At 32.2% G+C, this 19,682-nt stretch overlaps 1 protein-coding gene across 5 annotated transcripts in view; it reads left to right on the forward strand.

Moving 5' to 3' along the window:
- CACNA2D1 (calcium voltage-gated channel auxiliary subunit alpha2delta 1) overlaps positions 1–19,682 on the forward strand; it is a 524,117-nt gene that overhangs the window by 454,061 nt on the left and 50,374 nt on the right. For 2 of the 5 annotated variants that reach the window (XM_017884005.1, XM_017884019.1), the window contains exons 13-19: positions 1,477–1,555; positions 2,449–2,498; positions 3,692–3,781; positions 8,171–8,248; positions 10,110–10,184; positions 10,457–10,531; positions 19,122–19,193. In XM_017884005.1, the coding sequence (XP_017739494.1) occupies positions 1,477–1,555; positions 2,449–2,498; positions 3,692–3,781; positions 8,171–8,248; positions 10,110–10,184; positions 10,457–10,531; positions 19,122–19,193 (519 nt within the window). Of the gene's footprint in view, positions 1–1,476; positions 1,556–2,448; positions 2,499–3,691; positions 3,782–8,170; positions 8,249–10,109; positions 10,185–10,456; positions 10,532–14,654; positions 14,712–19,121; positions 19,194–19,682 lie in introns of all 5 variants that reach the window. The other 3 variants (XM_017884014.1, XM_017884023.1, XM_017883995.1) reach the window with 2 other exon arrangements.

Below are 19,682 nucleotides of genomic sequence, written 5' to 3' on the forward strand. Positions count from 1 at the left end.
GGGGCCTATCATGGGGAGGGGGAAGGGGGGAGGGATTGCATTGGGAGTTATACCTGATATAAATGACGAATTGATGGGTGCTGAAGAGTTGATGGGTGCAGCACACCAACATGGCACAAGTATACATATGTAACAAACCTGCACGTTATGCACATGTACCCTAGAACTTAAAGTATAATAATAAAAAATAAAAATAAATAAATAAAAAAAGAAATAGCTAAAATGTTGGTTTGAGAGTATTGGTTTACTTAGATTACTAAATTAGTAAAAATCAATATATGAAAAAATCATTTTATTAAGTATAGGTTGACCTCATGGAATTTACCTTTTATATTTTCACACTATTATTTAAATTTAGTGGCTTTCAATAAATACTTAAATTATAAAAACTCTCAATTGATTTTAAAATATTTTCATACTTTTTAGCATGTTAGGAACAGTCAATATTTTGGTTATATTTAAAAATCCTAGGAGCTTAGAATATCTACTTACATTTGTCAGCCAACTTTTATAGAAAATAAGTAATATACTAACAACATAATCATATGTGTGCATCCTAATTATTTCCATGGTGAAAACCATCAGAGTTTAATTGCCTTAAGCAACTTTGAAGTACAATGACCTTTCTGAATAGTTTTTCATTACTACATACCTATGAAATAGGGAAATCAACTTTTTTGCAGTGGCTCGCTATGTAGGTAACATGTATAACTATGTAAGACAGGTGAAGTGAGGTTGGATCTCAAAGATGTATTTTCTTTTCTTTCTTTTATTTTCTCTTTTCTCTTCTTTTCTTTTATTTTCTTTCTTCCCTCCCTCCCTCCCTCCCTTCCTTGTTTCCTTCTTTCTTTCCTTCGTTCTTTCCTTCTTTCTTTCCTTTTTTCCTTCTTTCTTTTTTTTGAAAACGAATTTCGCTCTCATTGCCCAAGCTGGAGTGCAATGGCACAATCTCGGCTCACTGTAACCTCCAACTCCCAGGCTCAGGCGATTCTCCTGCCTCAGCCTCCCAAGTAGTTGGGATTACAGGCATGTATTACAAGGTCCGGCTAATTTTTTGTATTTTTAGTACTAACGGGGTTTCACCATGTTAGCCAGGATGGTCTTGAACTCCTGACTTCAGGTGATCCACCTGCCTCGGCCTCCCAAAGTGCTGAGATTACAAGCGTGAGCCTCCGTGCTTGGCCATGAAAGATGTACTTTCTATGAATGAAACATTAGTCATGCTCCTGCCTGAGGAATGGAATATGCAAGAGGACACTTAGGTACAAATTTAAATGTAGCAGCTGGAGTCTATATTTACAGTAGGTTATGTGATTTTCCTCTGGTCCCTTTCTGAAGTCTTTACTGACCTCAGTTTTTCTTGTCGTATCATTCAACCAGAAAACACTCTTTTTAATAGAAAATTTAGCTGTTTTATTTTGCCATTCAATTAAATTTTATTAAGCCTAATGAATACCTATTTTTCAATTCATCCAGGTACGTGTATTCACGTTTTCAGTTGGTCAACACAATTATGACAGAGGACCTATTCAGTGGATGGCCTGTGAAAACAAAGGTAACAAATCTGTTTTCTTCTAGTTAATTAGAAGAAAAAATATTTTGGTAGCTGTTATTAGGTGTGCTTATTTAAAATAAGCTAAAGTTGTAGCTAACTTTTATAAGAATCAGGCAGGAGTAAGATTATGAACATGTTTCTTTAGAGAAAACACATACAAATTTTGACATTAGCATTACATTATATGAAAATTCAGACATCTGATTATATTTCCACATTTATAAAATAATGTATTACACTGAATTATACTGGATGATATATATCAGATATAATCTTACATGAAAAATTAGGAATGAAACAATACCTGAATTTCATAAAGCTTAAGTATGAGAGTATGACATATATATTTTTTTCTCTGGGTGGTTTAATTACTGTTTTTGAAAAATCTTATCTTATACATTCCAGGATAATTCAAATGTTGTGCAGTGAGCTCATATTTTCACTCAGAAAGAATGATGTTACTGAGAAAAAAATATATTAATTTGAAAAATGAACTGTGATGCCATGGCAACAAAAAGAACCTAAATTTTTTCTGAAAGTTATATTTAGGCAAAGACTTTATATAAATATAATAATTATCCATCATGTATCTTTAATAATTTATCCAATGAAAAAATATTTTTAATGATTCCATGTTTCTTATTCCTTCATAGAAGAATAATACCTATTTTATAGTAACTAAGAAATGTAGTGAAATTTTTCACAAAGCCTGTGTGTTTGTTGTGATGATTCATAAACCATTTTCTTAATTTTGATATTTCAGTATTAGTTCAATTTTGAAGTGAAATATATTATTTTCAAAATACTCTTTATGAATATTTATAAAATAAAATAATTTTGTGGCCCTTGATTATAAAGTAACATTTATATATAAATATATATGTATATTTCAGGTTATTATTATGAAATTCCTTCCATTGGTGCAATAAGAATCAATACTCAGGTATGATTATTTAAAGCGTGTTTACATTTTTTTTTCAAGTATAAGATACTTCTTTTCTGGTTTAAATATGCTCCATATGGAGAAAATTATCTGTAATATTACACTTATATTAAAATACTGAGTATCTTGGTGATATATTGGTTTTATTTCATTAACACTGCAAGTGTTTTCAAACACCCAAAACTCAGGTAAATAAAACGAGTATATTGTTACTCTCAGATGTTAAAAACATCATAGAAAATACAGAAAATCAAATTTTCTAAAAATACATTTCATGTAATTTGAACTTGGTTCTGCAAATGATTTTTTAAAGTTTCTTCAAATTGTAGGTACCATGTATAAAATTAAACACTAATTATGCCGGACAAATTGTACAGGGACCTAGTTGGAACTTAAATACCTCCCAAATAACCCCTGTGGATCTATTTATCTATCTAAAATAAAGTTACAACAAGGAGATGATTTTCTAACATCATTCAGTTGAAATCACGCCTGTTAAATAACTTTTGTAGAATGTAGTAATTTATTTTAAATATTTATTATTTTTAAATCATAAATTACTATGAAAATTGCTACTCCTTTTTAAACATAGCTGAACAAAATAAACAAAATAAACAAAGTCAAAATTTAGCATAAATAACATGGCATTTGTGGAAGTGAATACTGAATACACTGAATGTTGAAATGAAACAGCAGCTGCATTTGAGTCTGATGTCTAGATTTGGCACAGTATTTCCTTTATTTTTTGATGTGTTTAAATGTAGTTTTGAATTTCAGCCAAACAATCTGTGATATGAAAGAAAGTATGTGGCTGCTTTATGATTTTAAATTTGTGCAATTCCATGCAGTAAATCACAGAGCCTTAAATAGTTTAGGTTAACATGAAACAATTCACAAGGAACGTATTTCACTTACTGGCTGTAACACAGAAAACAATGTTCTGATTGTTACTGGAAAAAAACTTGGGTAGGTAGATTGTATAAATAATATAAGTCACATATTGTTGATTCAAAATACGTAGCCATACTGCTTATGGAGTACCCAAAATAGAAGTTATCTGATTGTATATTCAGTATCAATAATTTTGATTCTATATTCATTTTTAACTCTAGGATATTTTTTTCTCTGTAATTTTTATTACAACACAGCATTCCTAGTTTTAACCACAACTTTTTTTTTTTTTCCATAAACAGGAATATTTGGATGTTTTGGGAAGACCAATGGTTTTAGCAGGAGACAAAGCTAAGCAAGTCCAATGGACAAATGTGTACCTGGATGCATTGGTAAGAAGTTGAGCTGTTCAGTCAAAGACTTTCATAACAAAAGCACACAGATGATTTCTACTTCTTTCTAGATGATGTCTCTGTTACCTTTTCATTAAATCCTCCCCCAAATTTCTTATATCACAGACTTTTTTCCTGGAATTTATATAATTTACATAAAAACATAGACTTGTATGTAGTCGAGAATTACAAATACAAAGTGTTAGCTTATTGTCTGCTTGATCCCTTCATTGAGAATGTAGAATTTCCAACCTGGAATGTTGAATACATGGGCATTTCAGTAAATTTTTAAATTGTTAATATAAAAAAAAAAACATGAAAGTCTTCATGAATTTGAATCTATTTTTGCAGATTTTGGACAATAATTTAGAAGAAAGTATTTTTAAAGTATAGGAGCTAGTAGAAGCATAGAAGCGTGTCTATCCTCCACAACTATAGCAGAATCTGCTAAAACTCAGGAATACATGCTGTTAGATAGGCAAAAACTTTACCCTATACTGAAATCGTCACAAACATCTTAATATATTAGTATAATCTTTTGTGCAAGATTCAATCTCAGACTTTTTATGGAGATACGTCATTGAGATGATCAAATCTGGTGTGAAATAAACACATGTTAAATTGTCCGTTGCACAACTGACATTTTAGTAAAGATATGTCATTAAATTCAAAAGCAGTGGTTCTCAACAGGGGGGTCTTTTTGCCCCTTACAGTTCGTTTGGAAAAAATCTGTAGACATTTTTGATAGTCATGGCTTGAGGGGAGGGGTTGCTGCTGGCATCTAGAGCAAGCATGTCCAACCTGGGGCCCAGGATGGCTTGGAATGCAGCCCAACGCAAACTTTTACACTTTCTGAAAACATTATGAATTTTTTTTTGCTCTTTTTAAAATCTCATCAACTATTGTTAGTATTAGTGTATTTTAGGTGTGGCCCAAGACAATTCATCTTCTCTCAGTGTGGCCTAGGGAAGCCAAAAGATTGGACACCCCTGAGTGGATAGAGGCCAGGCATGCTGTTAAACATCCTTTAATGCAGAGGAAAACTGCCCACCACACACAACAAAGAATTATCCCTCCAAAAATGTCAATAGGGCCAAAGTTGAAAATTGTTTAAATGTAATTTTACTTCCTGACATGAAAATTATAAATAATAATCATCGCACTTAAGCTTTATTCTTATGTTTAGTCTTAATGAGAAGAACTTATTAATGATTTACTAAAATAATATATTTGGAGAGAATCAAAATAATAAGACCTGAAAAATAAATGCTGATTCAGTAACCCTTTTCCCTACTTGGAGATCAGTAATATGTTGTTACTACTTTTCCAAATGTAATGATGAACCCACAGGGCAAAATTCAGTCCATTTAGAATTACTTATCGTTTGGTTTTTAGAAAATAAACATATACAGGAAGTTAGAAGAAACATAGGCACTATTAACATCAGCCTTGCACGCTAAGAAAGATAAAATGAAGCATGAAGCTTGCTTACCTCAAGCCCTAGCTTAAAATTACTGTGCAGTGTTCCTTTTAGACATCACGTATTTACTTAAGGTCACACAGTGATCCAAAGCTGTGGTCAAAATGTTGCACTTTTCAAATCCATCACAGGACAGTGTGTGATAGGAGGAGTCAATAATTATGCCCTGTTGTGTTTCTTTTGACTGGAAGTTCATTAGCCAGCATGTCTGCATTGCTGGTAAGGTTCTTACTGATAGCACAAATGACATTAGGAGGAAATGTTGGTTCTAAATGTGCTGTGCTATAAGCTGAAACTAAATGTAAAAAAAAAAAAAAAAAAAACACGTGAATTTGCTATTCATTGGACACATACAGCATTCTTTTTACTGGTTTGAAAATAATAAAGTGATCCCCATATATTCCTAGTTATTTGTTTATAATCTCTCCACACAGGAGATTAAAATATATGTTGGTCAAAATAAACAGTTATATTAAAAAAGAAAAGGTAAATATATTTTAAAACCAAATATAATGGATATAATGAGAAAAAGAATTCTGACTTCAAAATAAAGAAGCCAATATTGGGGCAAAGTGGATTGTGGTTAAGAAAATGGAGACATTTTAGCTGGTCATATTAGTGTCAGATTTTTGCAGTTGGTGGTGAAAAGTGAAACCATAGAAATGGAGTATAGCATAAAAGTTGGGGAAGGAAGCACTGAGTATATCAAAAAAAAATGATACCCTGGTCATTTTTGGTGATAAGGGGAGATTAGGACAATATTGTGGAGGGTTCATTTTAATTAGGAGACAAAGTGAAGCTCTTTATAAGAAGAGATATGACAAGAGTTGGGGCTCTAGAAAATATTTTTAAAATTCCAGGATAGAGAAATCTTGTTTTATTTCTCTCTTATTTTCTAGAGACACATGCAGTGCTCAAGAGTAGAGTACAAGTTTTTGGTCTGCTTAATAAATGAGGAGAAAAAATTCAAGTTGGGTTCCAATAAGTTCATTCATAATTATCTTAAATCCAATATGTTAGTAATCTAGTAACTCACTTTAGGCTATATTTTACCATTTTTAGAAGCAAATAATGGTATGCAGTAAAAATGCAAAGGAAATGATTACATCCATATCTACCTCGTCTTAAACCACGGTAGCATTTTTAAAACTCTACATATAGATTATACCTCTAAGAGACACTTCACCAAATCTTTACTGAATTACCTTTTGGATACCAGTTTTATGAATTAATCTATTCATATATATGTATCATATATATTCATATATATGTATTATATATAATATATATATATTATATATATAATTGTATTAGTCTGTTCTCACGCTGCTGTGAAAAAATACCCGAGACTGAGTAATTGATAAAGAAGAGAGGTTTAATTGATTCACAGTTCCATGTGGCTGGGGAGGCCTCCAGAAACTTAAAATCATGGAGGAAGGCACCTCTTCATGGGGCGGCAGGAGAGAGAATAAGTGCTGAGCAAAGGAGGAAGCCACTTATAAAAACATTAGATCTCTTGAGAAATTACTATCATGAGAATAGAATGGGGGAAACCGTCCCATTATTCAATTACTTCTGGATCCCTCCCACAACACGTGGGGATTATGGGAACAACAATTGAAGATGAGATTTGGGTGGGAACACAGCCAAACCATGTCAATCATCATGCACCCAAATATGTTTGGTTGTTTCCTTAGTTTTATTTGTTGCAAATAATTTGGTATTTTGGTCTGCTGGAAGCTTCTCTATTATTGTCTCTCCTCCATAATTCATTCATCATTCCCATTGAATTTGGGCCTCCTATGTGCCCAATTATGAACCACAACCTGATACCACAACATTTGCTCCCTGATATTAATAAAATTTTTAATGTTCTAATGAATAATGATTCCAAATCCAACTTTATGAACTCGGTTCTGATTCCAGAACTGTGTTCCAAGTTCATGAACTTTGGATTTGGAATCACTATTTGTGAGATGATTAATAATATTTTCTCATTTTAGCAAATTCAAAGTTTCAAACAATAATTTAAAAATTATTTTAAAGAGTGATTTTGATAAACAGGTAGTTTTGACATGAAATAGTGGCTAAAAATTATAATGGATATAGATGTCAGTAACAAAAGCAAACTGACTTGAAAATCAGTTTATTTCAACTAATCTCTATGAATTCATTTAATATATTAAATTATATGCCTATTAATAGGATGGCATTATTTCTATTATGTTAAACTCTTCAGACTAGACTTTTATATTTGATGCTTTCAGTTGTCTTTTCTTCATCATTTTACCTTGTCAAAAAGTACTGCTTATTTTGGGGGCTACTTAGAAGTAGTATTGCTTCTTCTGAAGAGCATAACACTTACTTAGAATATCCCAGATATGCAGTATCAATAGAATGTTTATTTTATTTATCATGCTATTCAACTGCACATTTGTCATTTAGCATTAAGTCTTTGGCTTAGGGCATAAAAAAAAATTAAGAATGAGGCTACAAAAAGGGAAGCTAAGTAAATCACTTAAAATAATATTTTATTATCACTCTGCTTATGGAGGCCCTGATATTATTAGGTGAACTATCACTATTAAAAAGGGAGTGGACAGAGAGTTACTGAAATGCATACAGGCTGTTGACCAGTTGTGTAAGTTGATTATTTTTAAAGTTATCTTAGAATATTATTTTAAATGTTTCATGCTTCAGTAGCTGACTAGTAGGTCCTAATTTTCTCCAAGATATTTTCATTGATATTTTAAAATAAATTTTAATAGATATTCAAAATGAGTTACTAATTTTTGTGGATCTTTATAAAGTAACTATAAAATGCAGTCTCAGATATCAAAGGCTAATGCACTCTGACAAAGCTTAAATTGTAATTTTAATTTGCCCTTTCTCTCTGAATCTATTTTTAGGAACTGGGACTTGTCATTACTGGAACTCTTCCGGTCTTCAACATAACCGGCCAATTTGAAAATAAGACAAACTTAAAGGTTAAAAGTTAATTGATAAAATTAATAATAATAAATGACAAACTGTGACGTTGAAGCTCAACATGGATAAGATATTTCCATAAGAAAACACACGCAGTGTAACTGTCTTGTGAGGCCAGAGGTCAAAGGCAACAGCTGCCTATGCGATAACCACCTGGGAAAAAGGAAATGCAGGTCAAACTCTCTGTTGCCCTAGAGCCAAGATTCAACTTAACTCCACTTAACTATGACCTGATGAGAACACAGAGTCAGACTCTGGGAGTAATTATATGATAAATGGACAGTAATATTGTGTGCATATTTTAAGAATCCATCTGAGATATTAATGGAGTTTAGAAAGAAAAATCCAAAGACCAAAAGCATGGTGATGTTTGTATCAGGTGTACATTGGTATATTAAATCATTCCTCCCCAACTCCCAAACAGTAGCTTTTTAAAAATTATCTTGTAACTTAAGGATCTGATTTAAATTAATATTTCTCTTTATTTTTTTCTATTTTAGGATACAAGAAGAATAATTTCATAGAATACTTAATTTTATAGCACTGGTTTTGGTCAGTGCAGTAAAATGCCTATTTAAAAGTTCTAAAAAATACGTATCTTATACTTATTGTTTCTTATTTGTTAAATGCTTTTGATTTTAAATAGGATTGCATTCCAATTTTTTAGTCTGATTCAGAAGGAATTTGAGATTTTGAAGTTGAGTTTTTTAATACTAGAGACTGATTTTATAATGTAGGTGATATACTTGATTTGAGTGAATATTTATTTCCACTTTATGGTTTCATGAAGTCTGTTGCACTTAAGCGTTGTTTGATCAGTTATTATATATCTCAGTTGAACTCCTTATTTTAATAAGGAGGCCATAGAAAACAGTTATTTCTCTTTGGGGACCCATTACCATTCTTACCTATCTGCAGGTTCTAAATATTGTAACTCATAAAAGAGTAACTCTCTAACTTTCTCATACGTGTTCACAAATCTCACTGTGAACTAAGAGATTGCTTCAGTTGGGAAGTTTTTGCTCAGACTAGGATTGGTTCATGGAAAAGAGCATAGTTGTTGACAGAACTTTCTTACTCTATCTGTACCTCCACAACGTTTAAATGTTTTTGTAATTACTAGATTTTATAATTTTTTGCAAGCACATTTCAAATTTATTATTTTATAATTTATATAATTCCATTTGAAACAACAATTTTGGACTCAAAATTTTAACACAATTTCCATCTTTATGTCCCATGGAAGATCATGATGGCAGTTTGCCACAAATCTCCTCTACTTGCACCTAAAACTGTGATGCCTGTTGCTTGGTATATAGAAGTTATTAGCCGTGACTAGAAATAGTGTTTTTTAGGATTTTATCACCAATATGGTCACATACTTTCAGGATAGTTACATACGCAGGAACTATCTGCAGCAAAAATCCAATGTGTTCTTATTCTATATTGTGTAATCTTTAAGCTGGACATTCTTGTGGTTTCTTAATTATAGTAAACCATAAAGTCAGTCTAAACTCACATATAGAGACACACAGCTATAAGCGTTGACTATACGATAGCAGTGAAAATAAATATTAGAAGAAAAGGGTACAAGAAGTGTCAAACATTTTTATTTATCTTTTATATATTTTAGCCTCAATTATCTAGATTTTCTTTGCTAAGTTAAATGATAATGATGATAAAGTTGTAGGAAACAAAGCTGAGAATCCTTGTAAATTGACACCAAGAGTCCTTCACCCTATATATACATTTAAACTAATATGGAATATAACCATAATGCCAGCAAAATTTGAGCATATGATAATTGTGTAAAATATGTAAATTTTGATATAAAATGCCATTTTTGCTCTCTTATTATAGAACCAGCTGATTCTTGGTGTGATGGGGGTAGATGTGTCTTTGGAAGATATTAAAAGACTGACACCACGTTTTACAGTAAGATGAAATTTGCTCTTTTGATACCTTTTCTAGTTTAGAACTCTGTACTAATGTAGCTTGGCCACAAAGCACTTAGGTAATTCTCAAAAATTATGGACAGTTATCTTAGCAAAGGAACTACATGGTTAAAAGCATCTCTAAAATAAAATGATTCCATGTTATCTTTCAACATGCTATAAAATGTGTATTTAATACATTATGTATTTAAAAGAATCTAGATTTCTAATTGTGACTCAGGCATATCTAAGCTTATGTTTTTTCTTTTCCAGCTGTGCCCCAATGGGTATTACTTTGCAATCGATCCTAATGGTTATGTTTTATTACATCCAAATCTTCAGCCAAAGGTCGGTATATAATTTGTTTACACTGGGTAGTGTTTTGTAGAATTAATGACTAATGTTCCTAATAGGATTGTTGTTTTAAAATTTATTATATAACACTAAATATCAAAGTACAGTCTGTAACGTGGCTCTCTTCTTAGATGTCAAGACAACACATCATAATATATGAAAGAGTGAAAGCCGTTTTCATTTTCTGTTACCAATTTAGCTGCAGTAATATTTTTATCTCAAAGACAGCCATTATCACCCACTGAGCCTCAATTTCATGCATTCCACTTCTGACTTTGATTTTAAGGCTGTAAGATACTAAAGGATATTGCTCCAGACATGAATTTGAACCTGATAAATATTAGTAATGTTCGTCTATGTCCAGGTCACATTTTCTATTGCCCTTCTCTTCTAGTAATTAACTCTGCTTTCCATATCCCAGAATGGTTTTCCTTTTACTTTAGGACAGGCCTGTAAAGAGACGTAAGAGATTGAATAAGTAAAATTCATGAGATGGGCTTCAGAAATGGGAAATATTTATTAATCAGCAAGTTAATCTGAAAGAGATAAAATGCCATCGATGAGCCATATTATCCTAATTTTTATGCCTATTTTCTCAAGATATTTTCATAAATTATCTTGAACAACTCATTTCACTCTTCATGAACTGCTTCACAGGGCATTAATAGCAAAATTTATTTAGACGTAAAATTAATCAAAGTCTTATAATTGTAACCTTAGAAGCATCTGTTTAGTTATTGCTTAACTTTGAAGATAATATTGAAGATCCTTTAAACCATGCAGACTTATGCATACTACTTCTTTCTCCCGAGTCATGGATATGTAATGTTAGCCATATATTAGAATATACCACAAGTGTGTGAACATACACACAAAGTTGTGTCATTTAAATATTGTTCAAATCCATGAGAGAACTATTGCTATTGAATGCAAAACTACATTAAATGTAATACATTAATTATCTATTTTAATACATTAAATAATATTACATTTTATAACTAATGTCTACTTTAATTTATCTGACTTTGGAACTTATTTCCATATCAAATTCATCATATAATTACTTGTAGCACATGTAGCTGTTGATCACCCTAGTTATGCTAAACGTGTTATTTTAATATAAATATTGCATAAGTACTTTTTCATATTATTATTAAACTACCACAGCTCTTTAAAAGTATAACCTGTTAAATTCCTCTTAAAAGAGTAATTTGTGTTTGGCTAATCATCCCATGATTTTGCTATAGCTTGAAAACTTATCTTTTTATATCTTAATTTTTTTAATAATTTTGCAGTATTATTGTTTGGGCTTTGTATATCTAGTGTATTTTCAATTAAATTCCCCTAACTAAAGTAATTCAAAAGTAATAAAAGTGTAACGTGGGCTGGGTGCGGTGGCTCCCACTTGTAATCCCAGCACTTTGGGAGGCCGAGGCAGGCGGATCACCTGAGGGCAGGAGTTCGAGACCAGCCTGGCCAACATGGTGAAACCATGTCTCTACTAAAAATACAAAATTAGCCGGGTGTGGCAGTGCATGCCTGTAATCCCAGCTACTCAGGAGGCTGAGTCAGGGGAATCTCTTGAACCCGGAAGGCGGAGGTTGCAGTGAGCCGAGACCACTCCATTGCACTCCAGCCTGGGCAACAAGAACGAAACTCCGTCTCAAAAAAAAAAAAAAAAAAAAAAAAAAAAAAAAAAAAGTGTAATGTGATGAAGGGTGGGTGTGAAGGATCTCTACTTTTATAATTATAAACCTTTAACCCTCACCCAAATGGAACTAAAATATATCATAGACAAAAAGAAGAATAAGGACAATATGCATATAATGATGGAGATATATATATATATATCTCTCTACCATCTAAATGACTGTAACAGTTTTAGGGTGGTTTTCATAGTCAAAGAGAGTAATAATTTGAAGTTTTTTCTTTTCTACATTCTACCTAAAAACCAATATTTAGTAGAAAATATTACTTATTTTGAATGACATTAACCTATATTGGTTCATATTTGAAATAATTCCACTAAAATTTAAAATTATTACAGAGAAAATAAATTCTTTAGCACTTCATTAAGCCCAACTGATTATTTTTTCTTCCATATTATAAATTAGCTTTTCATATTTTTATATTTGGATTTTACTAAAGCAAATATTAATATGTATTACAGAAGACATCTCCAAACAATACTATTTCAAACACCATGAAAAAGAAATTATTCTGAATATCGTTTATTCTTTATTTCTGAAGTTCATGCTTGTTGAATTAAATATGCTTGTGAATTCTCATCTTAACTCAGTTAAATATTAATGATGTTTCCATTTTGTGGGCTAAAGGAGGACGCTTATTACAGATTGATACAATGACCTCATAAAAGGATGACATAGTATAAGATATTGGTTTTTAGAATACGCAAAACAAAGGAACATATGTGATCAGTATACTAACAAAATTAGTTTTAATTATTTTATCAGAAATTCATTAATACAAGTGAAGAAAGGGCCTGGGCGCGGTGGCTCAAGCCCTGTAATCCCAGCACTTTGGAGGCTGAGCACCGGGCGGATCACGAGTCTAGGAGATCGAATACCATCCCTGGATACACGTGAAACCCCGCTCTACTAAAAAATCCAAAAACTACCGGGCGAGGTGGCGGGCGCCTGTAGTCCCAGCTACTCGGGAGGCGAGGAGGAGAATGGCGTAAACCCAGGGCGGAGCTTGCAGTGAGCTGAGATCCGGCCACTGCACTCCAGCCTGGGCGACAGAGAGAGACTCCGTCTAAAAAAAAAAAAAAACAAAAAAAAAAAAAAAAAGTGAAGAAAAATAATGCTTATCTATAGCAGCCATTATTATTTAATAAGGTGAAAATCTAATGTTATGCAAGTATTTTTTGATCAATGCCTGTGTTTTCCTCCTGATATGGGAACCTTAATTAAAATATTTCAGTGAAAGTTTTTTTGTAGATGAGTGTTTTTTAAAAGCCCCCAGAATATCATTAAATAAAATAGCTACGGACTTTTCACATATTTAATTTTTAAGGACTCACAACATTTTCTAAGCTTGTACTTTTACGAGCATGACCACATTTTGACATGAGTTGAATTATATATTCTGCTTTATTCCAAAAAGCATTTTAACTTTCTTCCATTTTGTGTCATTCAAATAACCAGGTTAGGTCTACTTAGTTAGATACCTCATTTTGTTCAATTCTAAGAAATATGTATTGTATAGGAAATTGTGCAGAATCTATGTTTGAGAAGTTAATATTTAAAATAAATCTACACTGTTATGGTTACATTCTCCATTAGTTCCACAGATAGAACATTTGGTATCACTTCAGAAAACAAAGGCACAAATATTAAACATTAAAACTTTTTAATATCATATAATTTTCTTAGTTCATTCAGGCTGCTGTAACAAAATACCATAGACTGGGTGGCTTATAAACAGAATTTAGTAACTCACAGTTCTGAAGACTGGGAAGTACAAGATGAAGGCTTGGGCAGATGGGTGTTCTGTGAGGGTTTGCCTCCCTATACACAGCCATCTTCTCACTCTAACCTCACGTGGAGAAGGGGTGAGACGTCTCTCTCTAGGTCCTCTTTTATAAGGGCACCAGTCCCATTCAGGAGGGACCCACCAACCAGGACCTAGTCACCTCCCAAAAGCCTTTGGATACCATCATCTCTGGGGATGAGGATTTCAACATATAAATTGAGGGATGGACATTAAAAATATTTATATTTGGGTCGTGTAAATTCTAACAATTGTTGTTTTCTTTTCTTTTTTTTTTTTCTTTTTTTGGTCAAATCGATGGAAAAGTAATCTGGGACAAACAACCTTTTTTCCCACTTCCCAAATATGTACTTTTCTAGAAAAGAAAATAATAGTCATTTTCTTAAAATGACTATTCATGTAACAGTTTTATTCGTTGAAGATATTTTAAATTTCTATTTTATTGACTCATGAACTCCATACCTACCAAATACTTTGAATTCTAAGTCTATCATTTAGATCTTTTTCCAATCAAGGAAATATCTGAGGAAAATTGATTATAGGATAGAACCCCTACCTATGTTGATATGTAGTATGATGAATTACCATTTTTCTGTTGCTTCAGCCTATTGGTGTAGGTATACCAACAATTAATTTAAGAAAAAGGAGACCCAATATCCAGGTAACGGTGAATGAAGGTAGACTTAACAGTGCTTTCAAATTTGCTAAATCCGACTTGAGATTAAGCTTCTGTTCTTAAAGCTTATATAATTAAAGCTGCCTTTCCTGACATCAAGCTTCCAGAGCATGAAATGGAGATGAGCATCATTTCTTAATAAACCAGAGCAAAAAATGTTATTAATAATGGTAGAGGGTATGTATTGGCTAACTAAAGATTGCAAAGTCAATTATGGAATCAGGTTAATAATCAGAGAAATCATAAAGAGATGGCTTCTAAAAATAAATTTGTTCTTAAAATTATAAAATTAATATCAAATTCATGTGATCCTAACAATTTGCTTGTAAATTTACTTCTAAGTGGAAATAAAATACAATTCCTATGTGACAGTTGCCATAAGCCACACATTTTAAGCCAAAACTTCTAAAAAGTGTAATTTGGGGTTAGACATTAAAGAAATTTCCCTTAGCTAATTAAAAATGTACCAAAGTGCAAATAAGTAGTGAATTTTATTACCTGGCAAACTCATTGCAAAAGCTTTTCCTTTTGGCAACAAAACTTCCGTTATCATATGTATGCAATATTTCTATATGCACAGTAAAACTATTAATAATCAGCATAAAAGGATACTTCCAGAATTTCAAAGGATGTTCAACATTATTTAAGATTTTATAGGTAAGCCTACCATTTCTTTAAAAAAGTTGGTGACATTAAGGCCGACCGCAGTGGCTCATGCCTGTAATCTCAGCACTTTGGGAGGCTGAGGAGGGCAGATCACAAGGTCAGCAGTTCAAGACCAGCCTGGCCAACATAGTGAAACCCTGTCTCTACTTAAAACATAAAAATAAAAAAATACAAAAGAAATTAGTTAGGCATGGTGGCTCATGCCAGTAGTCCCAGCTACTCGAAAAGCTGAGGCAGGAGAATCGCTTGGACCCGGGAGGTGGAGGTTGTGGTGAGCCAAGATTGTGCCACTGCCTCCAGGCTGGGTGACAGAGCGAGACCCATCTCAAAAAAAAAAAAAATGAATAAATACATAAAAAAGTGGGTGACATTAAAATGAAGAGGTCATTAAGAAGAGATGGATAAGCTATGAAGTAGTAGAACTGAGTGCTAGTTTGGTTCTAATAGCCAACACTGTGTTCTTGAGCACTCCACTAAATCCTGTAGTGCTTCAATTTCTTCATCTGAAAAGCAGGAGAATTGAACTAGTTTCCACCCTACACAGTATATTCACCTAGGAAATTAAATAATGTATGTCAGTTCCCTGCCTCATCCTCTGAAAATTCTGATTTAATTTGGCAATGATGGGACCAGGCCTCTAAATCGTTTTTGTTTTGTTTTGTTTATTTTATTTTATTTTCTGAGATGGGTCTCACTCTGTCGCTAGGCTGGAGTGCAGTGGCACGATCTCAGCTTACTGCAACCTCTGCCTCCCAGGTTCATATGATTCTCCTGCCTCAGCCTCCCGAGTAGCTGGGATTACAGCTTCCAGCCACCATGCCCAGCTAATTTTTGTATTTTTAGTAGAGACGAGGTTTCATTACCTTGTCCAGGATGGTCTCAATCTCTCAACTTCGTGATCCACCTGCCTCGGCCTGCCAAAGTGCTGGGATTACAAGGGTGAGCCACCATGCCCGGCCTCTAAATAGTTTTTAAAGCTCCCCATGGAGTTCTAAAGTGCAGAGCCACTGAACTAGTTGAGAAGCTTTAACTCCCTTCCAGTGCTAGAATTATAGAACAAACTGAATTTCATATTGTTGCATATGAAAGTCTCATATCTTTTATAATTCCTATAAAGTTTAAAATTATGTTTATGCCTTTCTTGATATAGTATATTATTTTGTTACTATCCTTGCATGTTTCTTTTTATATATTATCTTATACTTTTGCAGTCATGTGCATTTTAGTGAATTTTTGTATTTGCAGCAACCTCAAATATTGCATGTAACTCTTAACAATATAATTAAAAAATAAACAACCTGAAAATGGTTTGTTTTATTTTTGTTTTCATTCTAAGAAAACTCTAAATGGCAAACTAGCAACCATACAAGACTCCTCAATTTGAAGGACATTTTTGCACTAAGTACCATTTGTAATACTATCTAGTAATTATTTCAATTTAAAATTTGTTAACTTTGCATTCTTTCCTTTCCACAAATGGTATGGTAGTTATTTCCATTGATATCCAAATTTTGCAAATGAGAAATACTAGGTATTTTAAATATCAAACAAAAATAATGGGTATGCGAGACTATTTTCCATTTCTTCAGCCTCTCTTGGTGCTTTCTTATTGAAAGATTATGCTTTTGAATTTTGTAGTCACCATGCCCTTGATGGATCTTTTAAAAAAATGGTCAGCTAGATTGCTATTTTAAAAGTACAAGTTATGCATTGAGATTTTTCTTTTATGATTTCATTTTCTTCTCTGTGTCTTTGTATGCTGGATTGGGACATGATCTTCATATTGCCAATTCTTCCTGATAATGCCTCCTCCATGCATGCTGTTTGGGTCTGGTCATGCTATGCATTATCCATTGCATGTAAGATAAATACTCTTATTTCTGTTTACTTTTTATTATTTTCATTATTTTGACTTTGTTTTGCAGTGAGTTTGTTAAAATTTTAATGCTGATACGGTGTTTGTGTGAAGACGATTTATTTCATGGGACATTAAATGAGCAATGCGGAATAATATTGTAAACTTTAGAGTATCCTTTTGTTAGGGACTTCCTAGGTTCCATTTTTTAAACAAAGAAATTAGAAGGATTTTCAACATTGGCTTTTTTTTTTTTTCTTCTTTTAAAATACACTACATTTCAAATGAGTATTTCCTTTTCAGGCAGTAAGATGTCATTAGTATCTTACCAATACTGGTCAGCATTTTCACCTTTGAAAAATTTAATACTTATTTTCAGTATTCTAGAATCTTCTGATGATAGTGATAGAGTACTTAAGCAGTGAATATTTTTTCAATTAAAGTGCCAGACATGGCTGTTTTTTTAAAATTTGCCTTTAAGAATGTTCATTTATCAAAAACTATAGCAATAAAAAATTTTCATCTTTAGGTGGAATTACTCTTTGAAGGAAGGCATTTTTGTCAGTAAATATTTGCCATGTATACTATGTCATTCAGCATCTTGATAAGATATGCTTAATTTTCGTACATTTTTACTTATTGCAACTGTCTTGGGCAGTTTCTTCCTAAAACAGTGCTTGAAACAGTGATGATCCAAGTATCTTTTGAAAGAGCCTGTGAGGCTTATATTATTAAAGTTTGAATGACCTTTGCACTGATCCAGCATAGTTTGCATTTGTTACTGGTATCCAGTTATCAGATTTAGGTAATATTTTAATAAAATTAAAATTCAATTTATAAAATTTTGCAATTATAAATTACATATACCTATTATGATTTTATTGGTCTAGTAAGCTTTAAAATTTTAGTATGACATGTTACATTACTTAGGAAGTTATAGAGGAATTAACTGTATTTTGTTTATCAAATAGTTCAATGAATCTTCATTTTGCAATTGAGAAAATATGAGGTAAATTTGCCAGACTAACAGTATCATTTTATATAATGATATCGATAAATAAGAATTTATCTTATTCCCCAGTATTATTTATTTATTATTATACACCAGCAAGAAGAAGCAATAGGAAATAGTATTCAGTGAACCCAGGGGTTATTATCCTAGTAAGACTTTAATTATAATAACTAATCTTAAAATCTTTATGGCAACCACAAGTTTATCTTATGCATTCTGGTGTCGTTTGAATTATTAAAATATAAAATTTCTTAGATTGAAATATATGAAGCACACTTGCACCTTTTCTTTATACACTTTCAGAAGGAAGAACAGGTCCAATAGAATGTTTTACTTGGCAAATGTAAATATAATTTTAAAACATTTTATCATATACTTTTTTTTTTTTTTTACAAATTTTAAAAGTATGCCTACATGTTGCCATTGTTTTATGGCCAAATAAGTTATCCAAATGGCTATATTTTGCCCCTTTCCCATGCTAATTAATGAAAAGAAAGTTGTGAATGGTTCTTCAGAAGTAGTGTGCCCAAAGAGCTTGTGATTAGAAATGCAGTATCAAATACACCACTCAAAATGAGACTCTCTTCACTTTGTTATTAATTAAGATTGCCTGCACTGAAAGCTCAATCTCTAGCTTTTATATATGTAAGCTATATATATATATGTGTGTGTGTGTATGTATATATATATATATATATATATATATATATATATATATGAAATAAGATACCTTTATATAGTTATTGTATCCTAGGTAAGTAATTTTTGCACAATTAATTTCATAAAAACCCATTGAATTGTTTTATACACAGCATCATTGTATAACGTTACGTGTACCTAATTATTATTGTTTTCTGTGTAGAACCCCAAATCTCAGGAGCCAGTAACATTGGATTTCCTTGATGCAGAGTTAGAGAATGATATTAAAGTGGAGGTGAGTGGAATCAGTAAGACTAAACAGTTCCTCAGGTCAGATGCTGGTGTGCACTCCTTCTACAAGTATCTGTTGAACAGCTACAATGTGTTAGCTTGTTTGTTAGATACTGTATACACAAAGATGAATGTTCTGTGTCATTAAAATTTTCTAGATCCCGGGTTTTCCCTATCCGGAAGATCATAGGAAAAGGAATAAATGTTTAAGTTGGGTTTGACCTTAGTGTTCTTTCTCTTTCTAAAGGTAGACATATTTTTACTTTTCTAATACAAATTTATCTTGTAAACGTCAGTAAAACTCATAGAGATGGAGGATGTTGCTATAGTATTGAAAAAAGACTTGGAAGGAATCCAGCCACTCAAGCACATAAGGAGTAGCATGAGAGAAGCTGCCATGTTTGCCTTAATACATTTTACTTGGCAATCTATTTTATTTCAAAAGCAAAATTGCATATTTCCTCCTCTGAGAGAGTCTTCCATAATAATGAGA

The sequence above is a fragment of the Rhinopithecus bieti genome, unplaced genomic scaffold, assembly GCF_001698545.2.
Source record: "Rhinopithecus bieti isolate Rb0 unplaced genomic scaffold, ASM169854v2 scaffold_1101, whole genome shotgun sequence".
Taxonomy (NCBI): domain Eukaryota; kingdom Metazoa; phylum Chordata; class Mammalia; order Primates; family Cercopithecidae; genus Rhinopithecus; species Rhinopithecus bieti.